The sequence below is a fragment of the Molothrus aeneus genome, chromosome 6 (genome assembly GCF_037042795.1).
Source record: "Molothrus aeneus isolate 106 chromosome 6, BPBGC_Maene_1.0, whole genome shotgun sequence".
In the NCBI taxonomy this organism is placed as follows: Eukaryota; Metazoa; Chordata; class Aves; order Passeriformes; family Icteridae; genus Molothrus; species Molothrus aeneus.
In genome coordinates this window covers 45,533,264-45,559,071 of record NC_089651.1, presented here as the reverse complement: position 1 = coordinate 45,559,071, position 25,808 = coordinate 45,533,264, and the positions used below count along the sequence as shown (strand labels likewise).

General features: G+C 37.6%; 1 protein-coding gene across 1 annotated transcript in view; it reads right to left on the bottom strand.

Annotated features, from left to right (window-relative positions):
- Positions 1–22,043, bottom strand: part of TTC8 (tetratricopeptide repeat domain 8) — a 40,739-nt gene extending 18,696 nt beyond the window's left edge. The window contains exons 1-7 of the mRNA XM_066552618.1: positions 21,853–22,043; positions 15,938–15,967; positions 12,906–13,026; positions 8,633–8,696; positions 8,330–8,489; positions 6,855–6,944; positions 3,100–3,144 (exon numbers count right to left, since the gene is read on the bottom strand). Of these exons, the coding sequence (XP_066408715.1) occupies positions 3,100–3,144; positions 6,855–6,944; positions 8,330–8,489; positions 8,633–8,696; positions 12,906–13,026; positions 15,938–15,967; positions 21,853–21,960 (618 nt within the window). The 5' untranslated portion in view covers positions 21,961–22,043. The remainder of the gene's footprint in view (positions 1–3,099; positions 3,145–6,854; positions 6,945–8,329; positions 8,490–8,632; positions 8,697–12,905; positions 13,027–15,937; positions 15,968–21,852) is intronic.
- Positions 22,044–25,808: the final 3,765 nt, after the last annotated feature.

Below are 25,808 nucleotides of genomic sequence, written 5' to 3'. Positions count from 1 at the left end.
GATCTAACATAATTCCATTTCAAATAGATTTCTATCAGAGAGTATAAATACAAAGTATTGAGAAGGACTAAGGAGAAATGAGAGCTTGTGACTTCTGGCCACAAGTATATAGTGTACAATCTTTGTGCTTCCTCAGGACAAAGTGTTTTGCCATCATTACCCACCTGTGAAAAATGGCAAAATACAATGTCATGGTCTACTGAAAAAAGTAGCAGCTGAACTATTTCTGGACAAGTCTTTGAAACTGCCCTGCTCTTAGAGCATTTAGCCCTTAAAATGGCTTTTAGAAATAGCTCAAGGAGTACAGAAAGTCAGTTATTAAGTACATGTGTTCAAAAGGAAACAAGTCAAGAACAGTAATGGATACAGAAATAGTATTTTCTTCAGACAAGTGTTTAATTTTTCATTACATAAGACAAAAGACTTTTGAATATATTTTCAAGTGCTGAAAAGCTCACTGCTTCTCTGTTCTTGCATCCCCACGATTCTGATAATTGATAGATTACAGATATATTTAGTTTTAATTTGAACCAATTTCCTCACACTATTTATCCAGTTGAATGCACACTGATTAATGGCATTTCTCAACTGAAATTGCTGAGTCTTTTTTTTTTTCCTTTCTATATACTGGTTGAATATGAAACAGAAGATAAATAATAAAACTGCCTTTGTTTCTCAAATAATAATGCAAATGAGAACAGTACAGACTGTTCCAGTTCAGCACAGTGACAAGGAAAGGATATTGTCACTACTGCTTTGTGTTTTATTTTCAAAACTGCAGGAAGTAGTATTCTATCCATGCAGAAAGCCTAAAGTAAAGACTTTTCAAACTTAAGTCAATTTCCCAGGGTTCCATGCCTTTCAAGTGCTTTCATCTCATCTCAGGCAGAAAAGTGTTGGGTTTTAAGAAAGTCCATTATCACACAGCAGCAGGAAATACAAAGATGTGAGAGATGTCAGTGATTGTTTTAACAAGTGATCAAGCAAGAGCCAGATAAACTTTAAAAAGTTAACATATGTGCTGTTTCTCTGATGAACCCTAAGTGACTAAATTATTTTCAGGGAGATGTAAGATATTGAATTTGTGAAATGCCATTGCTAGGAGAGGTGAATAAACAGTGATGCAGCCACACTTCAGCAGACATTAAAGCAGACATTAAAGTGTTTCTTTTTTTTTAAGAAAAATTAATGCAGATGAGGTTCAACAGGAAGAGAGAACAGTTTGGAGAATGGAGTTAGATTGCAAATGGTGTAGAAAGCACATAAGAAAAGAGTCAGTGAAAACAAATGAGAGAAAGCAAACTGAACAGCTAAAAAATCACTTTAGAGATATGCATTACATTATAAAGACATCTCATTCTGTGATGAGGGAATTCAATTCCCAGCAATAGTTTCTTCCAATAAGATGCAATCATTAACCAAATACTGATCTCTCTCTCATTACACAGTAATGGTGGTGATTAAGCTGACACCTCTTTGCTTGCAAGTATTTATTCAAACAGCTCAGGTGGGTAAAAAAATACACAGAACTCTTCCTGCAAGACAGTGATTTGGGATTCTCAGCAAGGATTTCAAAATACACACAGTACAGTGCAGAAACATCTTCCAATTTTTTCTGGAGTTCTTGAAAAAATGACTCACATTATATGAATGTATGTGTAGCCTACAGACGCTGCATGTCGTTCAAGTGTAGACACATCTAGCATCGTATCAAGTGTCCCTTTTATTCTTAGTGAACTGGATTTTCAGCAACAAACATAAATTCTTAGTTACTAGTGGGCTAAAACCCAGGTACCTCCTTGATATTCAGCATTGGATTATGTAAATGTTCATTTCCATTTCTCTCTGACATTTCTGACACTTGCACTTACTGTTTCAATGATATTTTGGATTAATATTGCATTACAATTCAATCCTCTTGGAAGAATGCTATGCTATAAATTGACAGTGTACAACTTTAATCATTTGATACTAGATTAAAAAGCTTCATATAGCAGTACATTTGCAAATTATTAGGAGCTATGTCAACAACAGCAAAATATTTTTGGTGTGTGTTATTGATTAACTGGGGAGTTTAACTCCAGATCTAATTGCTCACCAGCTAGTAGTGTTGCAGAAAGTTCAATAACTGTTTAGTCAACTATGCATTTATTGACATAAACTTCTTTCAGAAAAACTTGAACATTTTGATTCCATTTCAACTTGGTGCACATATCTGAGATAGCAATGAAATATACCGACACTTCATTAATTCCATACAGAGATCCTTTCCCTGGGTGAACTGCCAAAAAACCTCTGCAACAGTTATCTCTTTCTGAAAGCTTAAACAATATGTACCCAAACTTGATCTTTCCATTCAGAGCAGTAACATATGAACCACAGAAGAAAAATTTTGGATAGGTTAAGAGGGAAACTATAATTAGGAAAATATTTGATGAATAAATGTTACAGACAATCGTATGGACAATATAATCTTTGTCTTAGTATCACCAAACACCTCAGCATTACAGATTTACATTTCTAGAAAAAGCATCCAAAACCCTATTGATATTTTATTTTTATGTAGTTTCACCAAATACATTTTCTTTTTATTCACCCAAATACATAAGCAATCATCTCAGGGGTAAAAAATGTCAAGGGATGTTCAACAATACCTGTCTTGTCAGGTATTTTCACCTTCCTCTGTTAATGGACAGTCTTTTGTAACTTATACTCAAGCCTCAGGACTCTGAACTTTCTAGGCTACCACTTCAGCTCCAATTCAGCTACCAGTTCAGATACCACTCAGGCTCCAATAAATTCCTTTAACATGAATTCAGAGACCTTGTCATATTGATCACTGAGGGACCCAGTTTTAAGAATTAGAACATTTCGCTTCTCAAAAAAGATACCAATCCAATACCAGTATCTTGGTATTTGCCAATTTTCATTCCTGACTATCACCCCTGTAAGAAAGGATTTCTCCCTCTTAAACAATTATTAATGCTTCCCTTCCATACTTCTGATGTTCCACCTGGATCCTTAGTTTAGCAGAATACAGACATAAATAACTCAATCATACATAATAAAATCTGGAAAAGGAACATATGAGTTACTTACATTTTTTATGTCATTTTCATGGTGAAAGATATACTCAAACAATGCCTGCCAGAAGAATATTTAAAACAGTGTCATATTTGAAGAGAAAAATTGATAATATTCTTTCAGAGGAATATGGAAACTTGATTATGTTAAGCAGAAATTAATTCTTTAGGAAAACAATCACATTCACACATAACAAATGCTGACATTTACATTTAAGACTCCAATAGACAAAAACTATAGATGTGCTATATTGTTGTCACAGGAAAGCATCCTAATTCCTAATCTGTTGCAAAAGATTAGCAGAATTCTGCTTATCTTTGGTGCTTAACTTCACTTTAAAACATAAAAGGCAACTGTAACTTGAAAGTGAATATATATTTGAGAATCTGGTACAATTTTAATGACTTCTTAACTCTAAAACCAACCAGTGATCTAAAAAAAAACTTTTTGCAATGGACACTCAGGAGCTTATACAGCGGCAAACCTACTTAAATTAATCACAGGTTTATGAAGAATGGAAGCTGAACAAACTTTGCCTTTGGAGAAAAAAAACTTTAAGCTCTGAAATACTTTGGGATCTGTAAAGGAAGAAAATATTTTAAAAACTGTTTGTAAATTATAAATAAATGCTAATAATACTGTGCTTCTGAAACAAACCATCATAATAACAAAGCTTAAAGAAGTCACATTCATCAGCTGTGCTGTGGTTAACTGCTTATAAGGCCACAACAATTACACAGCAAAATAACTGCAGCTTTTTTTCCTCCTGTATAAAGCTAATTAAGTCATACTACCTTGTAGTTGATCTGCACTAGAATATTAGATGAGTCTATATCAGGCAATGGGGGTGGCATTTTCAGTGAATAAAATGGCATTGAAAGATACTGGATAACTAAATGGAGACTGGAAGCCTCTGTTCCCAAAAATATATTATGGGTGCTAGCAACTCAAGGTTCAATTGAGTTGAACCTTGACCTTCTGCATCCAAATCCCAGGTCTTAATTGCTTCAAAAGAACAGAATATTTTTCTAAATTTGTTTAATTCATTCTAAAACACCAGGAGAAAGTATTGCCCCATGAGGAAAGAAATACAGAACAAGACCTCCTAAGGGTTTCCATGACCCTTCTGCCAGATTTTCTTAGACAAAATTCTTAAAATATTTACCTTCAGGAAACGAGAGAATTACTAATGAATTGCCATATCTTGTGAGAAAAATAAACCACAACCTACTTTTCTTCTAGTTTCAGTCAGAAAAGACTCCAAACAGATGATTAAAAGACATTAAAGGATTATAAATAGTAACACATTTATAAGGAGCTTAGAATAGGTAGATAAGAAAAGAATAGACAATAAAGAAGTAGTGGAACATTTTCTCCTCTAGTTCAATAACAGAGAAGCATTTGGTAAAAGTGTGTAAATCTGAAGTGACATGAAAGATGTTTTCTTGCACGGCCGGCATGAGGAATTAACTGCTGTTATGCACAGACTCTGACCTTCAAAAGGATTTAAGTGGCTGAACATTCACTTGGATAAAAATATCTAGAGTTATCTTAGTAAGTCTATTAAAAATCCCCAAGCTGAAAAAGAGAAAACTTTCTGTTTCATACCAGAGAACAGTTGCTAACTGGGATTCACCAGAGGCTTTTTCTGGTGATAAGTGATACCTTATACATCTACTATGGTGTTTCCTGGGATAGCCTTTAACATGGTTAATGATAGTCAAAGAGAAGCCACATTTCCATATACTTCAAAATACTGGAAAACCTCAGACAGATAATCTAACTTTAAAAAAGATACAGTCAGGCTACTCTTCAAACACATAAGGAGAAAGTATGTAGGAGGTATTCATATACAAACATGAATAGACTGGCTAATTATGTGAATTCAATAGCTGCAAGGGTTATCACCTTTATGCACTGGGAGAGGTGACAGCAGAAAAGTTTTGAAACTTTAATCAGTTATTCTTAATGGAGAGGGCAGTCTGCATTCTCACCTCCTGCTTTGGCTTTAGCCTTACTGCTCTTTCTTTAAAAAAATGTTATAAATCCATGTAGCTCCAAATTTAAACTTAGATCTTACATTCTGTGTGAAATATTAATGTCATAATGTATTAGCTTCATAATACTGACAAGTACACTTGCTGCCTATGGATGTTTTTATGACTGTTGATTTACATTTTTTGGCTTAAGCTTCTTTTCATATGAAATTGAAGGAAGACAAATCTGCCACAAAATGCTAATTAAAACCCAAAATTGTTAAAAATATGTATGTTTCTCATTCCTGAGAGCCGTTGTTGAGAATATTTCCTCTGAAAACTAACCTACCTACTTAAATAGCATGTAGTTAGCAAGCACAATTAAAAGCTAGCTGTCTTCAAGCAGAACTAAGCCTAGTTTTTATGGATATGTCTTGTGCTTCTTAATCCTTCCCAGGTTTCTTTACATTCCCTCTGTTTTCCAGACTGTAATGGATTTATAAAAATGTGTCTGCTGGCTGATTGCCGGCAAGGACATAATTGGACAAAAAGCATGCAGCATTTTTTCAGCACTGATAATGAAATGATTTGTAACTGCCCTCAGATGTTAGTCTGGAAGTCTTTGATTACCTCACCAGACTAGAACTTACTATATTTGATACCTATTCTTCTACCTAGCTTGGCTAAGGGGCCAAGGGACAATGATGCAAGCAGTGGGGGAAGGACACAGTGCAATTACAGAGGATTTATTTCCTTTGAAAACCACACTGAAATGCAATGCCCTACATCAGTCTAGATCAGGCTTTAATAAGCAATGAAATTTCCTGGTTGCTTATGAAAAACTGTTAACCAAAGTTTTGAACTGGAAGAGCAATTTCCACCAGCATATTATCAGATACTGCCAGTTTTCTTAACAGTGTTCACCATTATGTTTCTCAAAATAGACTAAATTCATAGTGGTTTGTTCACCTTTAGGCTGAGAGCCAAATATAACTCCCTAGAGTGTGTTTGATACCTTGTGCTCCCTAGAAATAATTCCTTGATACGTTGTGCAAAATGAGCTGTTGGCCTCAGCCCAACAGTTGTTTTTTATGAACACACTATGCAAAGAAAACATGTTCAACCATACAGCTAACTGGTTGTGTTGGGGAAAGATTCAACTGAAAGGCAAGATAAATCTCACAGCTTTCAACTCCCTGCCACTCGGAGCTGAAACCTCTAAATTGGGTGGATAACCTGCAAAAACCTCTTCTATTGTCAGATAGTTTCATTGGCTGTCAATCAGATGATCTTAACTGAAAATGAAGAAGTATTCTGAACAAAAAATGGTACCTTTTACATAAAAAGTTTTAACTCATTCCACAAAAGCAAAGAAAAAATCCAAACATTGTGAACATTTTTAGGCTGGGATTGCCATCTATTTGTACACAGAACCACATTTCCAGATATTAAGGAAGGTTCTGCTGGCTTTTTGCTCCTGGCTTCTTTTTTATTCTTTTAGTTGCCCTTCATCACTCCTAGATGCACAGCTCAAAATTACTTACCAGTGGAACATTTTTTCCCATATGGATGTTTTTCCTAGATTATACTTTCACCATAACCTTTTTAGACATAGCTTCAATTTCAAGTCTGGTAAACACCGTCAAAAGGTGAGTAACACACTATTTTTCTGGAGTTAGTATCTAAACCACTGTTCATCATTGTTTTTATCCCAAATCCCATGTACAGTTACATCAGAATGACACCAGAAAACAAGAAAAAGATATCACAACACTAACTAAAATTGTTACATACCTTTGCCAGTTTGGGTTTCTGAGCATATTTCGTTAAATTCAGTCGAGACAGATTTATGAAAGGGCCATCTGGATTTGTTATCATTGAAGCCTGAGGGGAAAAAAGAAGCTTTTTAAGTGGGAAGATCCCCTACACTTTTCCTGAAGATTTTCAAAATACTATTAGTATACAAAAAACCACCAAAATTCCAAACAAAACATTTGTAGATTCACTGCTCTACTGTGCAGTACCAACTCTTCCTTTTTATTCTCTGTCAATCCCCACTATTTCCATACACTGCCTAAGCATGTAGCTTGGAAGTTGGGATCCATAACCAAAAAAATCTTCCAAGAAATACTTAGGAAGATTAGTTCTTACCTACAGTAGTGAGAGGATGACACATTTTGCAATTAATGTGATTTTAATATGTATTACATACTCATGCTGGTTGCAGTTTATTAATTTTGCCAATAGAATGGGATAAATTAGTATAAACTATTCTCCTTATCTTTTGAAGTGACAGACACTGAATGCTTATCAATTGTTTTGTAGTAGACACTTATGGTGAAATCATATCACAGTCTTTACATGGTCTTCCATGAATATAAACTTGTCTCAAGGAGCCTGTGAATTTGGAATTTGTTGGAACCCAGGAAATTCCTCTGGCTGCCCTGGAGGACTCGAGACCCTGACAGGGGGGCTTGGAGATCTTGACACAGAGTCAAAAACACCTGTGCCTTTGATTTTAGCCCAGAGGAAAAAAAAATACTAACTTTGTATGAAGATGTACAAGCTACAAGAGTTTGAATAGAATGATAGTGAATTTATCACCGGGTGAAAATGTAGAATTTGGGGGTTTTTAGAATGGGGGTTCAGGAGGCAAGATAGAGGAATCTGGGCGTGTCCAGTCTTTCTCCTTCTTCTTAGCCTCCATCTTCTGCTGTGATGGTGGCACTTTTGGATTGGTTTAGAGTAGAGGCAAACTGTCTAACATAGGTGACAGGTACTGGAAAATTATTGTAAATAAAGTACACGTAGTGTAAAAAGGTAGCGCCGCCCCAAGGCAGTCAGTGTGCCTCAACCTGACCTGCCAGACAGACCTCGGCAGGTCAGAGAAAGAATGTTATAGATAAGAAAAAATAAACAACCTTGAGAATGAAAGCCAAGGAATTCTGTCTTCTTCTTTGGTCTCGTGGCTGGGAAAAAGTGACTTTCTAACAGCTCGGGGTGATCTCAACACCAGAGACCCCGTAAGGAAGTTATATGAATCCTGGTGAACATGTGAATTTATGTACATTTTTTTTACATAACCAGACTATCAAATGCACAAGAAGTAATATTTTCAAACTCTATTTTGAAAAAATTAAAAAAATTAAAAACACTCGCTTCCTTCAAACTTGAGTTTAGAGGCATCTTTTAACTAAACTACAGTATCAGTGTGCCAGATACTGTGACCAAGAAATGCTCCACTCTGGGAAGAGAGGCAAGCAACTCACCGTGCCCGGCCTGACATAGCCCCCGGAGGCGCTGGTGATGGGCCGAGCTGTGAGAGCTGTTCGGGGCGTTCGTATCGCCTGCTCCATGGTGCTGGGCCGTCCGCTCTGCGTGCTGGGCCTCACAAACCCTGTGATGGGCCTTCCTGACTGAGTTACAGGCCTGGAGATGTCAAGTACATTATCCTTATGTTAGGTGGTATTCATTGATAGAGAATTTGAACAGTTATACCCAAAGCATTTCATTTTCAGAATGATTTGTTCATTTTGAACTCGTTACATTTTAAAAAAAAAACTATCACATACCTGACAGCTGGGCTGGGGCCTCCACCTTGGCCAGTTCCAGGAAGTTTCAAAGATGTTCCTGGTCCTACAAAATAAGAGCATTTCTCACTTCACTTTGAGATATTACACCCTTGTCCAGAGGACTTCAAACATGATTGTGTTTTATGATAAACAGTAAGCCTCAAATTTCTTTATTCAAACTGAGGGGTCAAAGAAGACAAACCCCAAATATTGCATTCTACTAATGATAATTTGAAAGACTTGCAAGAAACCTGCCAAACAATGACAGGTTTTCTTTCTTTCACCCTCTCCATTCTCTTCTCCATCCCACCTGGGGGGAGCGAATAAGTGCCTGTGTGGATGCCTACTGAGATTGACCCAAACAATTGTCAAGAACATCTTAGAAACACCACACAGTGCTAAAGGTAGAAGGTAACAGAAATGATGAGACCAGACCAACTTGAAATGGTATATTTTCTATCTGGTACCCAGACTTGAGTAAGTAAATCTAAACCTTCACCTACAGATGGAGAATGTTATCTCATTACATTAGACCTACAATTAGACCACCTACAATTTAGAGCACTGTAGAGTGTGAACTCGTCCTTACCCAAAGGTCATCAATGAAAACACTGAACCAACTTGAGCTCAGGTGAACTGATGAAGGGTTTCCCTTTTCACATATTTCTGTTTTAACAGTGGGTCATTAAGAATTACTAGTTCCTGCAGGTAGATTTTCATTCACTGGCATTTGATTGGGCAGTTCTTCTAATCTGCTAAGCGAATGTCTATGAGATGGTTTTAAACACTCAGTTAAAAGCAATATATGAAATCTATACCTTGCAGTCTCTTTACTGCTTGTTACTATGTATAGTAATAAATGAGATTTAAGTTGACACAGATAATTACTGACAAATCACTGTTACTCATCTATGTATTTTCTATATACTTATGAACTGCTTTTATTGCAAATATTTCCAAGAACTGAAGATAAACTGATCGGTAGACAGTTTCCTTTCTTCTTTTTTTCCCAAAACAAACCATAAGCAGCCACCTGACTACAGCTGTATTTAAAGGTAAATAATACAAAAGAAAGTATTAACCATGATCTCCTTGGTAAAACCAACTAAATATGCAATTGTGCTAAAATAAATAAAAAACCCTAGGATTCTCTCTCTTTTCGCTGAACACCCTCAGGATTTCTATTGCTTACTTGCCTTCTACGGTCCTGTAAATCTTGAAGTTTCTACTCCATAACAGAAAGGGTGGACAGTTCACTCAGCAGAGTTTCTAACATGGTAACTAGGCACTCTTCAGTGAAATGAGGAAAGTTGCTTTCAACTTTTTAGACTAGCAGACAAAGAGTTCACTTTCTGAACTATTTTTAAAACTATTGCTGTAATATAAAAAAGGCAAGACATTAAAATTCCTTTTTTCAGACATGTTTTTTAATAACTACAATTGTTTTGAGTTTTTGGTGCACTGGGAGAATGCTTACCGTTCCTTTGACCTCACCCCAGGCAACTCAGTCCTTACTTGGAGAATTCCCAAGCCAATTAGCTATGAATAGATGCAAAAGGCCACAGCAGTGCATGTTGCCATTAGAAGTGTCAGAATTTAAGAGTGAAATTTCAGTAGTTAGTGATGACTGCAGATGACTGCTTTAATTCCCCAGTTAATGAAACAGCTGTGATTAGTACAATGCCAATTAGTACAACTTTCTGAAAAATATGCTGTCAAGGTAACACTTTTAAACAAGATTAGAATATTACCTGAGAAAATTAATGGTGTTAATAGTCCAAAAGGAACATAGTGCATTTTTCTGTAAAACGGTGCTCTAGGACATTTTCATTAATAAACAAGATTGATGGAACATTAACACAGCAAAATTATAAGAAGAAAGATATCATTACATATGTATAAAGAGGAACCACAGAAAAGTAGTTTTTTCCCATGGATCCTATACACTTTAGTAATTATTTAATAACTGACGACTGACAGCAAAGTCATAATTAAGAGAGTTTAATCTGGAAACTAAGATAAGGGCAGATGTAAAACTGAAATGGATATGTAACTGATGCAGAAGGATTTAAACTGCTTAATAGGTGAAGTATAGACAATACCAATTGTAATATGAGAGGTGTGGCTACACAGTTTTATGTTTGGGAACTATGACTTTAGTGGAGGAGGATATCCTGAAACATCTGCCACAATGAAGACCTGAGTCAAGACCAACTATGGCTAACACACTTTAACAGCAAAAGGAAAAGCCCACAGTCAGTCAGCACCCATATTTATTAAGTCAAATGTAGAAGTGGAGTAATCACAGAACCAAAGAATGGTGGAGGTTTGAAGGGACCTCTGGAAGTCATACGGTCCCATGATGCTCAAGCAGGGACACCTGAGGACAGTTGCCCAGGACCCTATTTAGATACTTTCTGGATAGCTCTAAGGAGGTAGATTTCACATTCTCCGTGGGGAGCCTGTGCCAATTCTCAGTCACCCTCATAGTTAAAAAGAATTGTTTCTTGATGCTCAGAAGAAACCTCCTGAGCTTAAGTTTGTGCCCACTGCCTCTGATCCTGTCCCTAGACACCACTGACTCTGTCATCTTCACTCTGTTCAGTGATTTCTGTGCTTACTTTTTATGCAAACGTGTAACATTAGAACGCCCCAGAGGTATAAAGAAAGTAAAATCAAGGTATGGGAAGAAAAACATGTTTTCTGCATGTGAGTGGATCATTGTCTGGTTTGGTGACTACAAAAGACAAGTGGATAAATAGAAAGGTTTAAGAAATTACTTTCAAGACTCAACTCAAAAATTAAAATATATAGCTCAGAATGAGAAGATTGTTTAGCTTATCAAAGAAAAGATCACTGAATGATTTAATGACAGATTTAACTACTTACTTGGGAAATATACCTTTGAAAATAACTTTGTATCAGGCATAAAATGTTCACAAAGAAGCAGCAGGTGGAGTTATAGTTAATAATTCCCACTAAAGATATGGCACACTGATAAAATCTATTAAATTTAATAATTTACAAAAGACTGCAGGGAGTTCTCTATCTTTGGAAAGTTCTTATACTTTCTGAAAAATTATATACTAGCTCAGGCACATCTAGCAGATTTGAAGCACAAATAGCAAAGTCTTATCTCAATGATACGTAAGTGGAGGCTACACTATTGTAATAATTTTCTTTGGTTTTGAAATCTGTGACACACTATCCAGAAGGTCACCTTTTTTCAGCTTCAACATAACATGAATATATTTTTCCAGAATGCCTTATTTCTAAATAATATTCATCAAATTATTTTTCTTGGAATATAATCTCTACCACAGGGGGCACAAAATCAAATTAAACTCCAAATTTTATTACTATGGTATTTTAAGACAGATATCCATAATTAGTTGATCACAATGTATAAACACATCTCCAGTACTGCTTGACTGTGACCGAGCATGTAATGAAAATTTTAAAAACTGGAAGAAGATAGATATGCAATTACCTACATCCAGACAGACAAGAAAAGCTTTTAACACTTCAAGTGTCAGTTTGGTCTATGTTCAGTTCTTCCCTTGAATTCCTTGACATGTTACATGGTTGAGAGCTATGCTTAATAAGTTACATAAAAACTTCCATGTGAACTGTACTAAAGAAACAGAGAAAAATATAAATACTGCCAAAAAAGTAGTGGAAGACAACTAATTATTGTCCACTTGAAAGGGAATTGATGAAGCTGAAAAATAATTGCATAGAAGAAACAATGTCAGAGCTGAAGAACTGCTTTGTGAAGGAAGAGAAAAATGAAGTAGAGAAAAGCAGAAGAAAGAAAATCAGTTCAGATAATGTTTGCAGGACATGATGCCAAAAGGTGGTATCTGACTGTTGACTGCACTACAGGCATGTGGATAAAATTCACAGTACACTGAGGGCAGATTTTTTCTCTAGTTTCCCACAATGCCTAAAGAAGCCAGAAAGGAGTAAAAGACATCAACATATTGGTGGAAAAATCAAGTGACCACTTGCATCCTCATGACATTTCCTCAAATGTAGAGGAAAAGCTGACTAAACACAATTGAGCATGGTCTGAACTCTAGTCCGACAGGCCTAAGTACTACATCAAGAACACATGGTGGATCTCAACATTGCTATAAAACAATCTAAAATGCTTTTTTTACCAATACTAAATGCTGTATCAGGTCACCTCAGTTTGTTCAATTCTAGATGACAAGAGATGGCCAAAAGAGCTCTTGTTGAATCAATGTATTTAAGTGAAAGTCAATCTTACGTGCAACTTGAGCAATGGCATTTTCATCCAGGATGATCTCTGCGATTCCTTCTTGATCCATATCAATTTCATCCACATACACCATTTCTGTCAAAGCCCGTGTTTTCAGGTTCCAGGCAGCCTGAATAAGGATAAGTAAAAAGTAAAATGTCTTCAAGACACTAAGTAAATAATCTAATCAGCAATTTTTTCATTTATTATTCACTTCACAGCTTTATTAGGCCTGAATAAGGTATTGACTTAAAACAGCTGAGTATATCCATCCATCTGATGGAGGTATAAAAGGAGACTAAGTCCTTTATTCAAAGCATCAGCTGTAAAACACTGTATAAATATACATCCCAGGCATTGCAGATTATGAGAGCATTGAAATCCATTTTAGTGACCTGAACTGACAAATTACTACACTGTATGTCTTGGAGGATAATCTGAGCAGCGTGGAAAAGCAAGCATAACTCTAGCCTATGTGACAAGCTTTGTGTAGACTGTGAAGACACCAAATCAGTGGGGAGAAAAAAGAAAACAAGAAAAATCAATAGCAGCCATATAGAAATACCAACAAAGTAAGTGCAGGTCCAACCACTTTGATAATTTGATATGCTTGTAATGTACTCATAGAACTGGCATGATATAGGAAGTCACAAGACCAATCCCTGATCTTCCATAAGATATTGAAAAGATATTTTTTTCCAGAGTAAAAATCACTGCCAAAATAATTAGATTTGCTTCCTTTCTCACACAGAGTACAGCAATCTGGTGGAAAAGCATATTAAATATTGGCTAAGGAGACCTTTCAAACTAGAAACAGACCATCTTAATAGAAATAAAGGTCAAACACATGGAAATGTTTGTTCTTTAAGTAAGAGGTATGAGAAGATCTGAAACTCAAGTTTATTTAATAATTTAAGTAATCATTTAATGAGACACTTCTCATTCACCCTGTCATTTCCTCTAGACTTTCCTTATACTTTTATGCAAAGTTGTGTCAATCAAAAAGAAAGTGTATCTAAAGATGCTGAAATATTTAACTATTCTTTTAAAAAGTGCTTTCTTCCAAGCAGAAGGAGGACGTCAGCCAGCTGATTCAACCACAATTGGAAATTTTTGTTCAAGAATGAAGAAAAGGGAATTCAGCAGGATGATCTGAATCTAGGCCAGTCATAATCCAGATCTCCTTTATTTTCTCTTAGTTTATTCTTATGTAGCAGGATGACAGCCTTTAATTAATGTTGAGATTTCTGTTAGATGTTCAACACCTTTAACAGTTTTTCATTATTCTATGAAGTATTTAGTTTGTTGAATTTTTAATACCTTGATGCTACTCTGTTCTTTTCAAAGACATGTATATCTACAGTCAACATGACCATGTCTACAAGAGGAATATTCTCCAATTAGAGCTCTTGCATAGCCAAGCACAGGCTAATTTCCTACTAGAAATAAGAAAATCTGCCTATAGTAATGATCTTTTCCTGGAAATTAGAAGTAGTAACTCCTCTACACTAATTGCTAAAACTGAGGTCAGCTCTTTACATAGGCATAAGTGTATTATCGTAATTTTTCCACTAACTACCATGTGAAAATGTGTTTTTAAAATCAACATGTCTCTTTGTCATTACTGGGAAAATATCTGTCATAAAAAATAGATTCCTTAGGCATCTCTTCCAGTGTAAAGCTCCTAGTCCAAGGCTTCACAGCCAACAAAAAATTCAAATATCATACAGTATTCCTTAATTAAACATCTGTTTGTAGATTACAGATTATCTGCTTTCTCTTTGTGGGCCTGATAATTTTGTTTTGTGATAAGCACCATGTCTGGAGCTTATGAAGATAAACTGCATTTATATGAAAAGGCATTTATAGGAAAAGAAAAGGAAAGGGGAGCTCATTTCTGATGACCCACATATCCACAACATAACAAATTTAGCTTGCTTAACTCATAATCAGAAAATTTATAATACCTAATAGCAATTAAAGAGGTACAGAAATGTGATGCAGTATATAAGTATACAGTATACAGCATGTAAGTCTAAACTCCAGAAAGAGAAGTGACATAGTGTTTTTCACTCAGTTTTTGAGAAGTTTGTAACTGAATCAAGTATTTTCTTCTTGTTCCTGAAAAGTCCAAAAACCAAATTAAAAATATAGACTTTGTTTTCTCTGAACATGGTAACATATTTTTTCAAGAGCTTGTATTCCCCAATAATCCTTTCTATTATAATAAATTTTATTCCATACACAATGAAAACCCCAGAACACATCTACATTGTGAAGGGTAATAATTACACTCAAAAAGATATCCAGCAGTGTTTCAGTGAAACCATTCTCCATGTAAACAACTTGCATGAATTCATGGAGTAAAGACCTGTAAAATATGTTATGGAGCTGTATTTAAAAATGCCATTTCACATTGCATTTAGTATCTTCTGACTGTAGGCTGGAACCAAAAGATGCCATCACCTGCCCAATACTATCCTTGCCATTGCAATAATCTAGAGCTAATGTGGGCAGAGGGAAAATTAATTAATTACTCTCAGTCTTCCATCACTTATGCAAATCATCATCATGCACCTACAAGGCTTCTAGACTCTGCACAAGGTAAGCAGTGAGCCTGAGCTGCAAGAGCAGGAAGAGCATGGGCAGGGGCCCACCATTCCATGCATTAAATAAAACATGAAAGTGAGTCCTAAGAGCACAAACATTGTTCTGTCTGTGAATACATGTTGTTTTCTTCCTAATCTCATCTGCAGATGAAGGTCATTCAGCTCAAGGTAGATTCAATTTAGCTTTCAGAAAGCACTGAACTGCTGAAAAAAGATATAGGAAAAATATGAGAGAAATAAAATTCTATCAAATATAAAAGCTGCCTGTTCAAAATATCAAATATCTTCCCCTCATCAAAAGTAATGCCTTACCAATACCAAAAAAAAATTCATGCTATTGAGGACATAACTACAAAGCAAGTATTATTCAGTGTATCAGAAAAGCTTCCCAATGATTGCATCTCATGATTGAATTTATGGAAAGAACTTTACCTGAAACACAGTATATTCAGAATCAAGCTCCTGAAAAGAGAGAAAATAGAAACTAAGGAATGGAAATGCCAAACAATAAAAACAACAACACGAATGTGCTTATACTCTGTGATGACCTCATTTTGCACTAAAATTTTCTCTCTGACACATATATCCAAATTTTCATTTTATTACATTATCTCAACTTACACACATTATGAAGGTAATCAATGTTTTGCACAATGAAAGTAAATTTGCAGTAAGTGTATCTTTCTAATACCTTTGCTTTCTTGCTTCTCCTGAATCTAGCCAAATCTTAGATTAACATGCAAGCATTACGAAGCTGAAAAATGACAGATTAAAAGAAAATGAACTTGGAAGACATATGCACATCTCCTAAAAATTAACTGGATTATCACACCATGGTCTTTAGAATGTCTACTTAATAAAATCCATTTTTGCACACTTTTTTAGCTGCTGCTGGTGATCACAATGATACCACTCAAGAAGACAAAAGAAAATTCCATGGCTTTTTCATGGTACTTTTATGATGAAAATGATGTATTCATTGCACTTGGACAGTAATATTGCAAGTGGAATAAATATCAAATTACAGCCTATTGCACTACCCAAAAAAAAACCAAAAGAAAAGCTACCAGATGAAGTTTGCTGTAAGTGAAAAAGCTGGAACTTGCATCTACTTGAAAACTTCTAGTAAAATTGAGTAAATACTGATAGGAAATAATGTAGGTTTATTACAAATTAATGTGTAATTATCATATTTACGTAATATTTAAACTACCCTTCATTTCCAGGGACTGTGGATGAGTTTTTCCTGATGTATTACTTTAGCTTTGGACAAGGAAGGTAGGAAATGAATGTTACTTTCTCTAAATCACTATTAGTCTTTTGTAGTGCCAGATCATTTCTGCTCCTAGAGGTAGTGAAAAATTTCTTGCATATCTGGCATTGTGTAAATCTATCACAGTTAAACCAACTGTATCGGACTGAATACACAATCTTCAAGTAATTCTGACTATAAAGGGACTTCTGAAGGTCTCTAGTCCAAAGCCCTCAAAGCCAGGTCAGCTATGAGGTCAGCTAAGGTTGTTCAGTATCTTGTCCAATTGGATCTTGAAAACTTGCAAGGATGGAGGCTGCACAGTGCCACTGGGCAACCTGTTCACTGCTGACTATCCTTATAGAGAAATGCTTTTCTCCATACCAAGCCAAAGCCTCCTTCACTTCCCTGCACCATTGCAAGTGGTCCCTGGCTCCATTTTCTTGAGAACCTCCTTGTATGTATCAGTATCAGAAGGCTGCTATTAGAGCACACCAATGTCTTCTCCCAGCTCTAGCACTGCCCTGCTGCTGTTTGCTTTGCAGCCAAGACACAGAGCTGAGTTCTGTCCCACCAGGAGAATGGCAATGTCACGATCACCCCTCTGCAGTATGAGGCATGGTCTACTTCTTTCAATTTGAACCTTTTTACTCAGTAAATTATATGACAGCAGGGACCCAGAATACTGGTGAAGGACATCTTCCTTCTCTAGTGTACTGGAATTTGTGGCCTTTAAAGGATTGTATTTGGAGCCAAAAAGTTGTTCACTAGTGTTAGAATGCCTAACACATCTTACACATTGAGTATTCTATGGAACTGAACATTAATTCAGGGATTAATCTCAGTTTACTGTGATGTACCTGGGCCTGACTAAGGCACTGAAACTGGCTTTGCATTTCAGTTGAATGATTAAATGAACTACTACAATTCTTTTATGTATAGCAGTTTTTTTCCTAAAAAACCAAACTATTCAGCTTTCTAAGTAATAAAGGACATTGAGATATTTCAGCCTACATTTTGTTCATCCCATTGTGTCTGAGTATTACAGCACATATGAAGATGGATTTAAGAACAGTAGGACGTCTTCCATACCATATGTGCTACAGTAACTAATGAGGAGAAGTTTGGAATATTATGTCAACACTGATACAAAAATGCCTTGATGTTACAGATGTGTATCTTACTTTAGGCATTGTTCAATACTTTAAAAAATAATTTAAAAATCAAACGAATTTGCTTATGTAGGAGCACTTATATTACTATAAAATTCAGAAATTTCATCCCTCATGATTTTGGCAAAAAAGTAGAGTTGATCAATAATACTAAAACCATTGCACTCTCATAATTGTAGGTGAGAGTATGCATTGTTCATACATACTAATACATTGTTTCAGTTTTTGATAATAAATACCTTTAGATTTTAAATAACTCTCAAGCAGGTAACGGGATCCTCAGATTAAACAAAAGTATGGAATAACAAAAATTACATTAGAATATAACATATTTTAACATGGGTGGATCCAGCAGTTGCTACACATGCAAGTAATCCACAGGAACTAGATTTTGAGAGGATTAACAAATAGCATTGCCCTGAAAGCTTGTCTCTCAAAACAAAAGCTCAAATTTATTATTCATTTACACATATAAAGCTCCCTTGAAAGTCAAAAGATTGTAAAACTAATGAAGGAACTATTTAATCCAGATCCCTAAATCCACTGAGGGCACTTTAATATTAAAATGCAAAGTCAGTTTATGTGAATATCAAGAATACTTAGAATAATTAAGTTTTTTGACGCTTATAGCCTGGAAGAGGGAATATATCACATACCTTATATTATAATAAGGCTTCACTCTACAATTAGTTTTAGGTGAATACAATTTAATACATGCAAAATATTAAAATCATTATATTCTGAAAATGCTCTTCAAATGATTAAGAGCAGAAACACAGAAAAAACCCCAAACCTTTATCCAGGAACAATGACGTCACTCGAATTGTTACTATTTTCATGCATAAACTCACAGTCTCTTGCACCATTAAGTGATTTCAGTTGAAGATGCTTTTTTAAATCATGTTCAATGCCCATAAACATATCCATGATAACTTTATTATGACCTTAAAAAAACAAGTATGCAAATTATAGCAGCTGAAAATTCAACGTGGGAGAAGAAAGGATGAATGAACAAAAGCAAATCCTCATAGAAGACCATTAATTAAGTTAAATGTAGAACATCTACTATATGTCAATTATATCAGGCAATTTTTTTCTATTGTCAAACTAGAGCAGGCCTGATACATGGGTTCTGTTTATTGCCTTGAATCCTACATATGGAACACAAAGAGTAATCAGATTAGGTGACTAATCAGGATGATCAACAGAGACAGTCCTGGATTGTATTTCCTCTAGGTCATGCTATTACTATAAACACAGAAGACAAGGTCTGTTTGCTTACAATAGGAAATAATTAAACTGAACACCAGTATTTTACATGTTTCTATGACCAAATGCCAGTCACACAAAATACAATTTTTATTTATCCTAAGATAACATAGAAGTGAATTCCACCAACACCATTTATATTTCTAATTATTAAATGAAGAAATGCACAGGACATTTTATAGAAAAAAAAATTCAATCTTCCATAAGATGTAACCCAGTAGCAGCTAATTATTTTTCTATCACAATGTTATTTTCTAAGACATCTTCAGGAAAACTTCATTGATTTTAAAACATTTCAATTTTGCTGTTGTGCCCTTTAAGAATTCAAGATTTATAATGGCACAGTATTTGATACTGCTATGTAAGAAAATTTCTGATTCATGCCTAGTTAGCTAAAAGGTCAACAAAGAAGTTTAAAAACCTCCTAGGGCTTACTGCATCTGGTTACAGGGTTCAAAGAGAGTTCTGCACCAATTAAGACAGCCTCTAAATGTATGAACATGTGACTATTGACTAGATCATCACTAAACTTATTTTTAAGATCTTTATATCATCATTTGCCATGTTCTTAAAGGAGAACTTCTCGTCATTATACTTGTGATCCAAACATATCCCAAATACTAAGCCATATGTACAGGAAGTGGTAAATCAAGACATAGGTCAAGATATACTGGTCAAGAAAATTCCTTACTACATTTTCAAGTGTGGTGGCAAAAATGCACCTACTTCTAAGGCTATTGTAAAAAGCTGGTTTCAGCAGCCCATAGCTCTAGGACACTGCTGCAGATGCAATGGAGCAGGAGTGGGGCTGTCACTTAGCAGATGAGCTGGGAAAAAAGTGCAGGCTTTCACACAGGAAAGGCCATCTCTTTCAGGCATGAAAACACTCTCCAGCTGGGCAATGTTGGTCTTTTCCTTTACTCGCCTGCTGTTACATTACATGTCTTAAAAGGGAGAAGGCCAGTTGCCTGAGCATGAAAAAGCCCTGAGCTGTAAGAGTCACTGTTTAACTCAACCTGGGCATGTCTTTAAAGGACAGCAGCTCCTGTAGCTGAAATTATATCCTAATGCACTCTGTTCAAAGAAGTGAGTCCCTGAACAGTGACAGAGGCGACTGTTCCTACAAGATCCCTCTTTCCCTGGCTGCAGAGGTTGGGAAGCACATGCTTAGCAGAATATGGGACAAGGGGATAAGAACAGATGGCACGGTGATTAAAGCTGTTGAGTATTCCTCATGCTGCACAGCAGCTCACTTAATCCAAACTTTCTGCAAGTGTTGTCATTTGTCTGTCTGCTTTCCTGGTTCCCAACATGCCATACAATACCATTTTATACTTGAGCTTAAGCACAGAGTAGAAATGCAGTTGTCTTTACATTCCCATGTTGAGATCATAGCTTGAAAAATGTTTTGCTCATTAAAAACTTCATAAATTAAGAGCAATGGAAGCATCATGATCTTTACAACTTTTATTTACTGTTATCTGTGCTATTTCAAGAGTTTCTTTCACAAATCAAGTGTTGTCCTTCCATATGCAAAGATCACATATATAAAGACCCAATAATGTATATACATATAAAAAATACAGCACTAGCATGGAACAATGCTAGTCCCATACTAGCAATACTGAGTCCCATTTAGGGGTCAGGAATAATGTTCTTGGAATACTTTCTCCACTAAAAATGTCTCTGCTGATGGCTCCTTGTGCCTTGCAGTATAAAACATAAAAAAAGAATCTTTTCAATATCTATCCTAAATCAGTTCAAACAATTACTGTACTTTATATTTACATTATTGTGTGACCATGCAGCTTTCTTTAAAAACTTGTCCTTTGTGATAAAAAGAACTGCATTCAAGATTCTTAAAACATCTGTCTATAGGATGCTTTGAGACTTACGAATTTACTGTAAAGTGTTTAAGATGAAGACTGTTCATTTACTGTTTTTAAAATATGGCAAAGAAAATGTTTACATGCTTGTAAATATTAATCCAGAAGCAACTTTCCCAAATCCTTTACTCTTAGAGAAGGGTGGGATAATATGTAGGTATTGAAAAACATGTCCTACATTTCCAGAGACTCTGCAGCTGGAAAAAGAGCAGAGAGAAGTAAGCAAATGCCTCCTGTCCCAAGATAGGGCTCGTAGGTGAGCTGAGCTAAAAATGGTATCTCTTAATCTTATGTGATTTTGTCAATACAGCAGCCATGATATCTAAACATCAGTATAAAATCAACAGGAACATCCCTAGCAGACCTGATTTTTAATCTCAGCTGTTCTCCCTTTAACTCCCCAAAATCTTGAGTGCGGTAAAGTTCTCGTTTGGAAGAGCCTGGCCCGGCAGCAGTCACGGCAGCTCTCCGGCACTACCGGCAGCACCGCTGCTCCCTCCCAGCGCTGGGGCCGGGCCGGGGGGGCTCCCCCGGGGCGTGTCTGAGGAGGAGCCGCAGCGCCGGCTCCGGGAGAGGGGGCGCGGAGAGGCGGCGCTGCCCGGCCTCCTGCTCGGGGAGCTCGGCGCGGCCCAGCGCTCGCTGCCGGGCTGCACCCGGCCCCTCCGGCGGCTGCAGCAGGCACAGCGGGCTCCCGGGGTGCCGAGGCAGCCGGGACGCGGCCGCTGCCGCCCCTCACCGCCGCCTCCCGCCGCGGCCCGGCCCCGCTACCTGCTCGCCGAGCGGCCTCTCCAGCAGCTGCGAGCAGACATCCGCGCACTCCCGGAACTTCCTCCGCCTGAAGTAGCTCCAGGCCTGGAACAGCGGCTCCAGCCCCATCTCGCCGGCAGGAGCACCGCGGGAGCTCCGGCCGGGCCCCGGCGCCGAGCGGGGCCGCGTTGCCGCCGAGCGGGGCCGCGCTGGTGCCGCCGCGGAGCCGCCGGGCCCCGCCTCGGCCGGCTGGGGCGGAGCGCCGGGGCCGCGGGGGAGGTGGCTCTGGGCGGCCAACGGGGCCCTGCCGGTCCCGGCCGGCTGCCCTGCGAGCCCGGGCACGGAGCTGCGCCCCGCTCTTGGCGGCCAACGGGGCCCTGCCGATCCCGGCCGGCTGCCCTGCGAGCCCGGGCACGGAGCTGCGCCCCGCTCTTGGCGGCCAACGGGGCCCTGCCGAGCCCGGCCGGCTGCCCTGCGAGCCCGGGCACGGAGCTCTTGGCCGAGCCCCTCCCTGGCAGCGCCTCTCGTGCGCTTATTACATTGGTGACTGAAAGTAGAGTTTGATCTGTGATAGTGGCATCAGTAGACTTCCGATAACCAACTATTCTTGGCTGGTTGAGAAACGTACAGATTGCTGTGAACAAGTTTTCAGTCTTGCAGACTATCAGTTCCTTTAGTTCATTAGTTTTTGCAAGGATATTATCAGACTGAGATATTTAGAGGTTTAAAAGTTAGAATACAATTGCTCCTAGGTTATATGTACTATAAAATGGTGATTGCAACTGAAGTAAAATTAAAAATGCCTAGGGATGCTTGGACCAGTAATGGCATTTGTGGTGTGAAAATCTTTGAGGGATGAACACTAACAATATTGCTAAAATCATATTGTTGCCATTTAAAGAGATCATTCTGGTTTTATTGCTTTTGCCTCACCTAAACTACCAATTTGTCCAAGATGCATGAAATTAATACCTAGGCTAGCAAGATCAATGTCAGGTATAAAGAGAAGTGGCAGTCCCAGGACTATCACTTATTCAAATATGGGACTAAGTGGCTTGAACTGAAGTAGTAGTTACAGAGAGCTTTGCTTTGGTTGTCCTGTGAACAGTGCACAGGTCTGTTGGGTCTGCCTGGCAAGGCTTTGGGTGAGAGCCCATGTGAGTGGCTTCTGTGACAAGCTGCTGGGAGCTTCCCCTATGTCCAGTTGGCCAAGGCCAATGATGGTAGCACCTCTGGGATAACAATTCAAAAAGGGGAGAAAAAGCCTGCACAACTGCAGCTCAAGACAGGACTGAGAATATGTGAAACAGCTATGAAGTCATCAAGGTCAGTGAAGAAGAAGGGGAACCAGTGCTGCAGACACCAGAGCAGGGATCCTGCAGCCTGTGTGTGGTGAAGACCCTGGTGAGGCACCTGTGCCCCTGCAGCCCTTGGGGGACGACGGGGGAGCAGAGGATGCTTGAAGGAAGCAGGTGCTGCTCAAAGGAAGCTGTGAGCCTGTGGAAACATCACAGTCTTCCAATGTCAGATGGGTAGATACTGCTGTGTAGCTTCTCAGCAAAAGGATGGTTCTGCAGCAATTTTTGTTGGTTATGCTGCTGGGAAGGGTATTCATTGCACTTAGTGATCAAGCTGAACTAACGTTGTCCTGTGGTAGTAATTAGATCAAGATGCATCTTCAGCTTTGTACAATGAGATTTTGCAGTGTTGCAAATGACAGGAAAATCAATTTTCCTTCTTTCCAACCACCCCCTGCAAGGGGTTTTTGTTCTCTATTTGGTTGCAGATAAGGCGTTTTTTTTTTTTCAGTTTCTACATGATATATGAAGCCAGAAAAGGTATTGGCACACAGGTCATCCTATGCATATAATCTCTGAAGTCTTTTTCACTGGTAATACTGCTTTTCACTTCTTATGTGGTGGAATATTCTGAGCTTTCTAATATGGGGATTCTCATTTATATTGATCATTGAAATCCCCAAATTTGAACTTCTAACTAGTATTTTCTCCAAATAATAATCTCTGTTGGTGGCCACAATCCACTTCTCTAACTTACTAAAATCCTGGAATACAACACAGAGAGTCCCTGTGGCTGTCTTTGTGTTCTTTGTAGATCCCTGTATGTCAGTCCCCCTCCAGTGTAACTGCATGGAAGCTAAAGAGCCAGGAATTATATCCAGGTCCTTCTGGAACAAGCTGCTCCAGTGTGGGCCCCCCATGGGGTCACAAGTCCTAACATGAACCCATTCCAGCTTCTCTCTCCATGAGGCCACAGGTACTGCAAGGAGCCTGTTCCATCACAGGTTTGCCACGTGGCTGGAAGTGTTATCTATCACAACATAGCTTTTCAGTGGCTAATTTTGTGGGATGTTCAACAAAATTAATTTGGGGAATTACACTTGAGATGCACCTGATTAGTAGGAGAAGAACAAATTGTAATTTTTCTGTCTAACATTGACAGAAAAGAAAATCAGAATTTGGTAATAGCAGCATCTGGGAGAGATTGTCTAGGTGGAAAAATGCTTTGCCATGCAAAATGTTACAAGTAGTGTCTGATTGTGTGATAGTATGAAAGATGGAATTTGCCTGGCTTTAGTGCAATATAGGCTCCTCTGCATTTTTTTACCAAAAGTTTTGTAGTCTAGTGGTTAGTCCTTTCCATTACCTTAGATAAAAATGCTTAATTGATCATAACAGTCAAATGTTCTCCAACTGTAATGAATTCCTCCATGTTTACTGAGTCAGTGCTATATTGGGACAATGATGGGTATGTGACATAAGTACACAAATCACCAGGGTTTATTAAAGAAAAGTCATGTGCTTGTCTTGTATAACTATGCACATTCATTGTATTAGAGGTGACCTGACCTTGGCTGGGATGTTTGGAGTGACTGTTGTCATCCTCTGTGAATGGACAGGAAATTTAGTGGTGCTGCTTTATTTGCAGCTTGAGTATTGTGATGGTATCACTGTCACATACATAATTTGAACCTCGGCTTCATTTATTTGAACCAAGAACAAAAAATTCAGGAATCAGAAGTAAGGGTCAGTTCCTCCTCTGTTATTTATTCTTAATTTGAAAACTAGTTGTCTCTGAGATAGGCTGCAATAAAAACTCTCACTATAGTTATTTATAGATGAAAATATCAGGGAGCTCTACTGAACAGAATGAGTTATTATTTATCTTTATTCAGAAAACACATGGGTTTGTATAATTGCTTTTTTAAAAACATAGGTTTTGTGACAACTATAACTGTGTACGGGATTTTAGTGATGTCTCAGTTAACTGTTCAATACTTTGTCACGATTAAATGTTGCTTAGAGATTTAAATCTGCTTCACATTTTCACCTTTTATTTGAATAGTTTTTTCCTTTTTTCCAAGAAGGACACTATAAACTGATACTGAATACTGGCTCTGAATGGATAGATGTCTTTAATGTTTTTCATCTTTATACACTCCTCTAGAATAAATGATTGCGATGCCTAAAATGCTTTGCATTTTCCAGATGTTTTATAACTTTTCTTTACCAGTCTCTTAATATTTAAACTCTGAGTTTAAATGTATCTCATGTATCATGAGATACATGAATTAGCTTCTTACAAAGTATGTACAGAAGAGAGTAGGACAGGGCCCATCAACACTTAATATACCTTTCATTTTAAAAACATAGCTGCTATGGGTTGACTTTTGTCTCCCATGACTGTAAGTCTCCCATGGGAGTCCTCTGTGCACCAATCAATCATACTTATTTCTTGAATAAGTAATTATAGCACTCAGCCTTATCTCTCCTCATGAATGCACATTCTTACAATAAAACCAGAAACAGAACCTAAAAATAGATCCTAAAATTCAGTTGGTATCTTGAAATTTCTTAGGCAGCTCTGAGGAGAAATGTCTTGTATCCCTTAGTAGCTAACTCATTTAGATGCAGGCTACTGCTTCTGTGAGTTACTCATCTCTCTTGAGATATAAGATT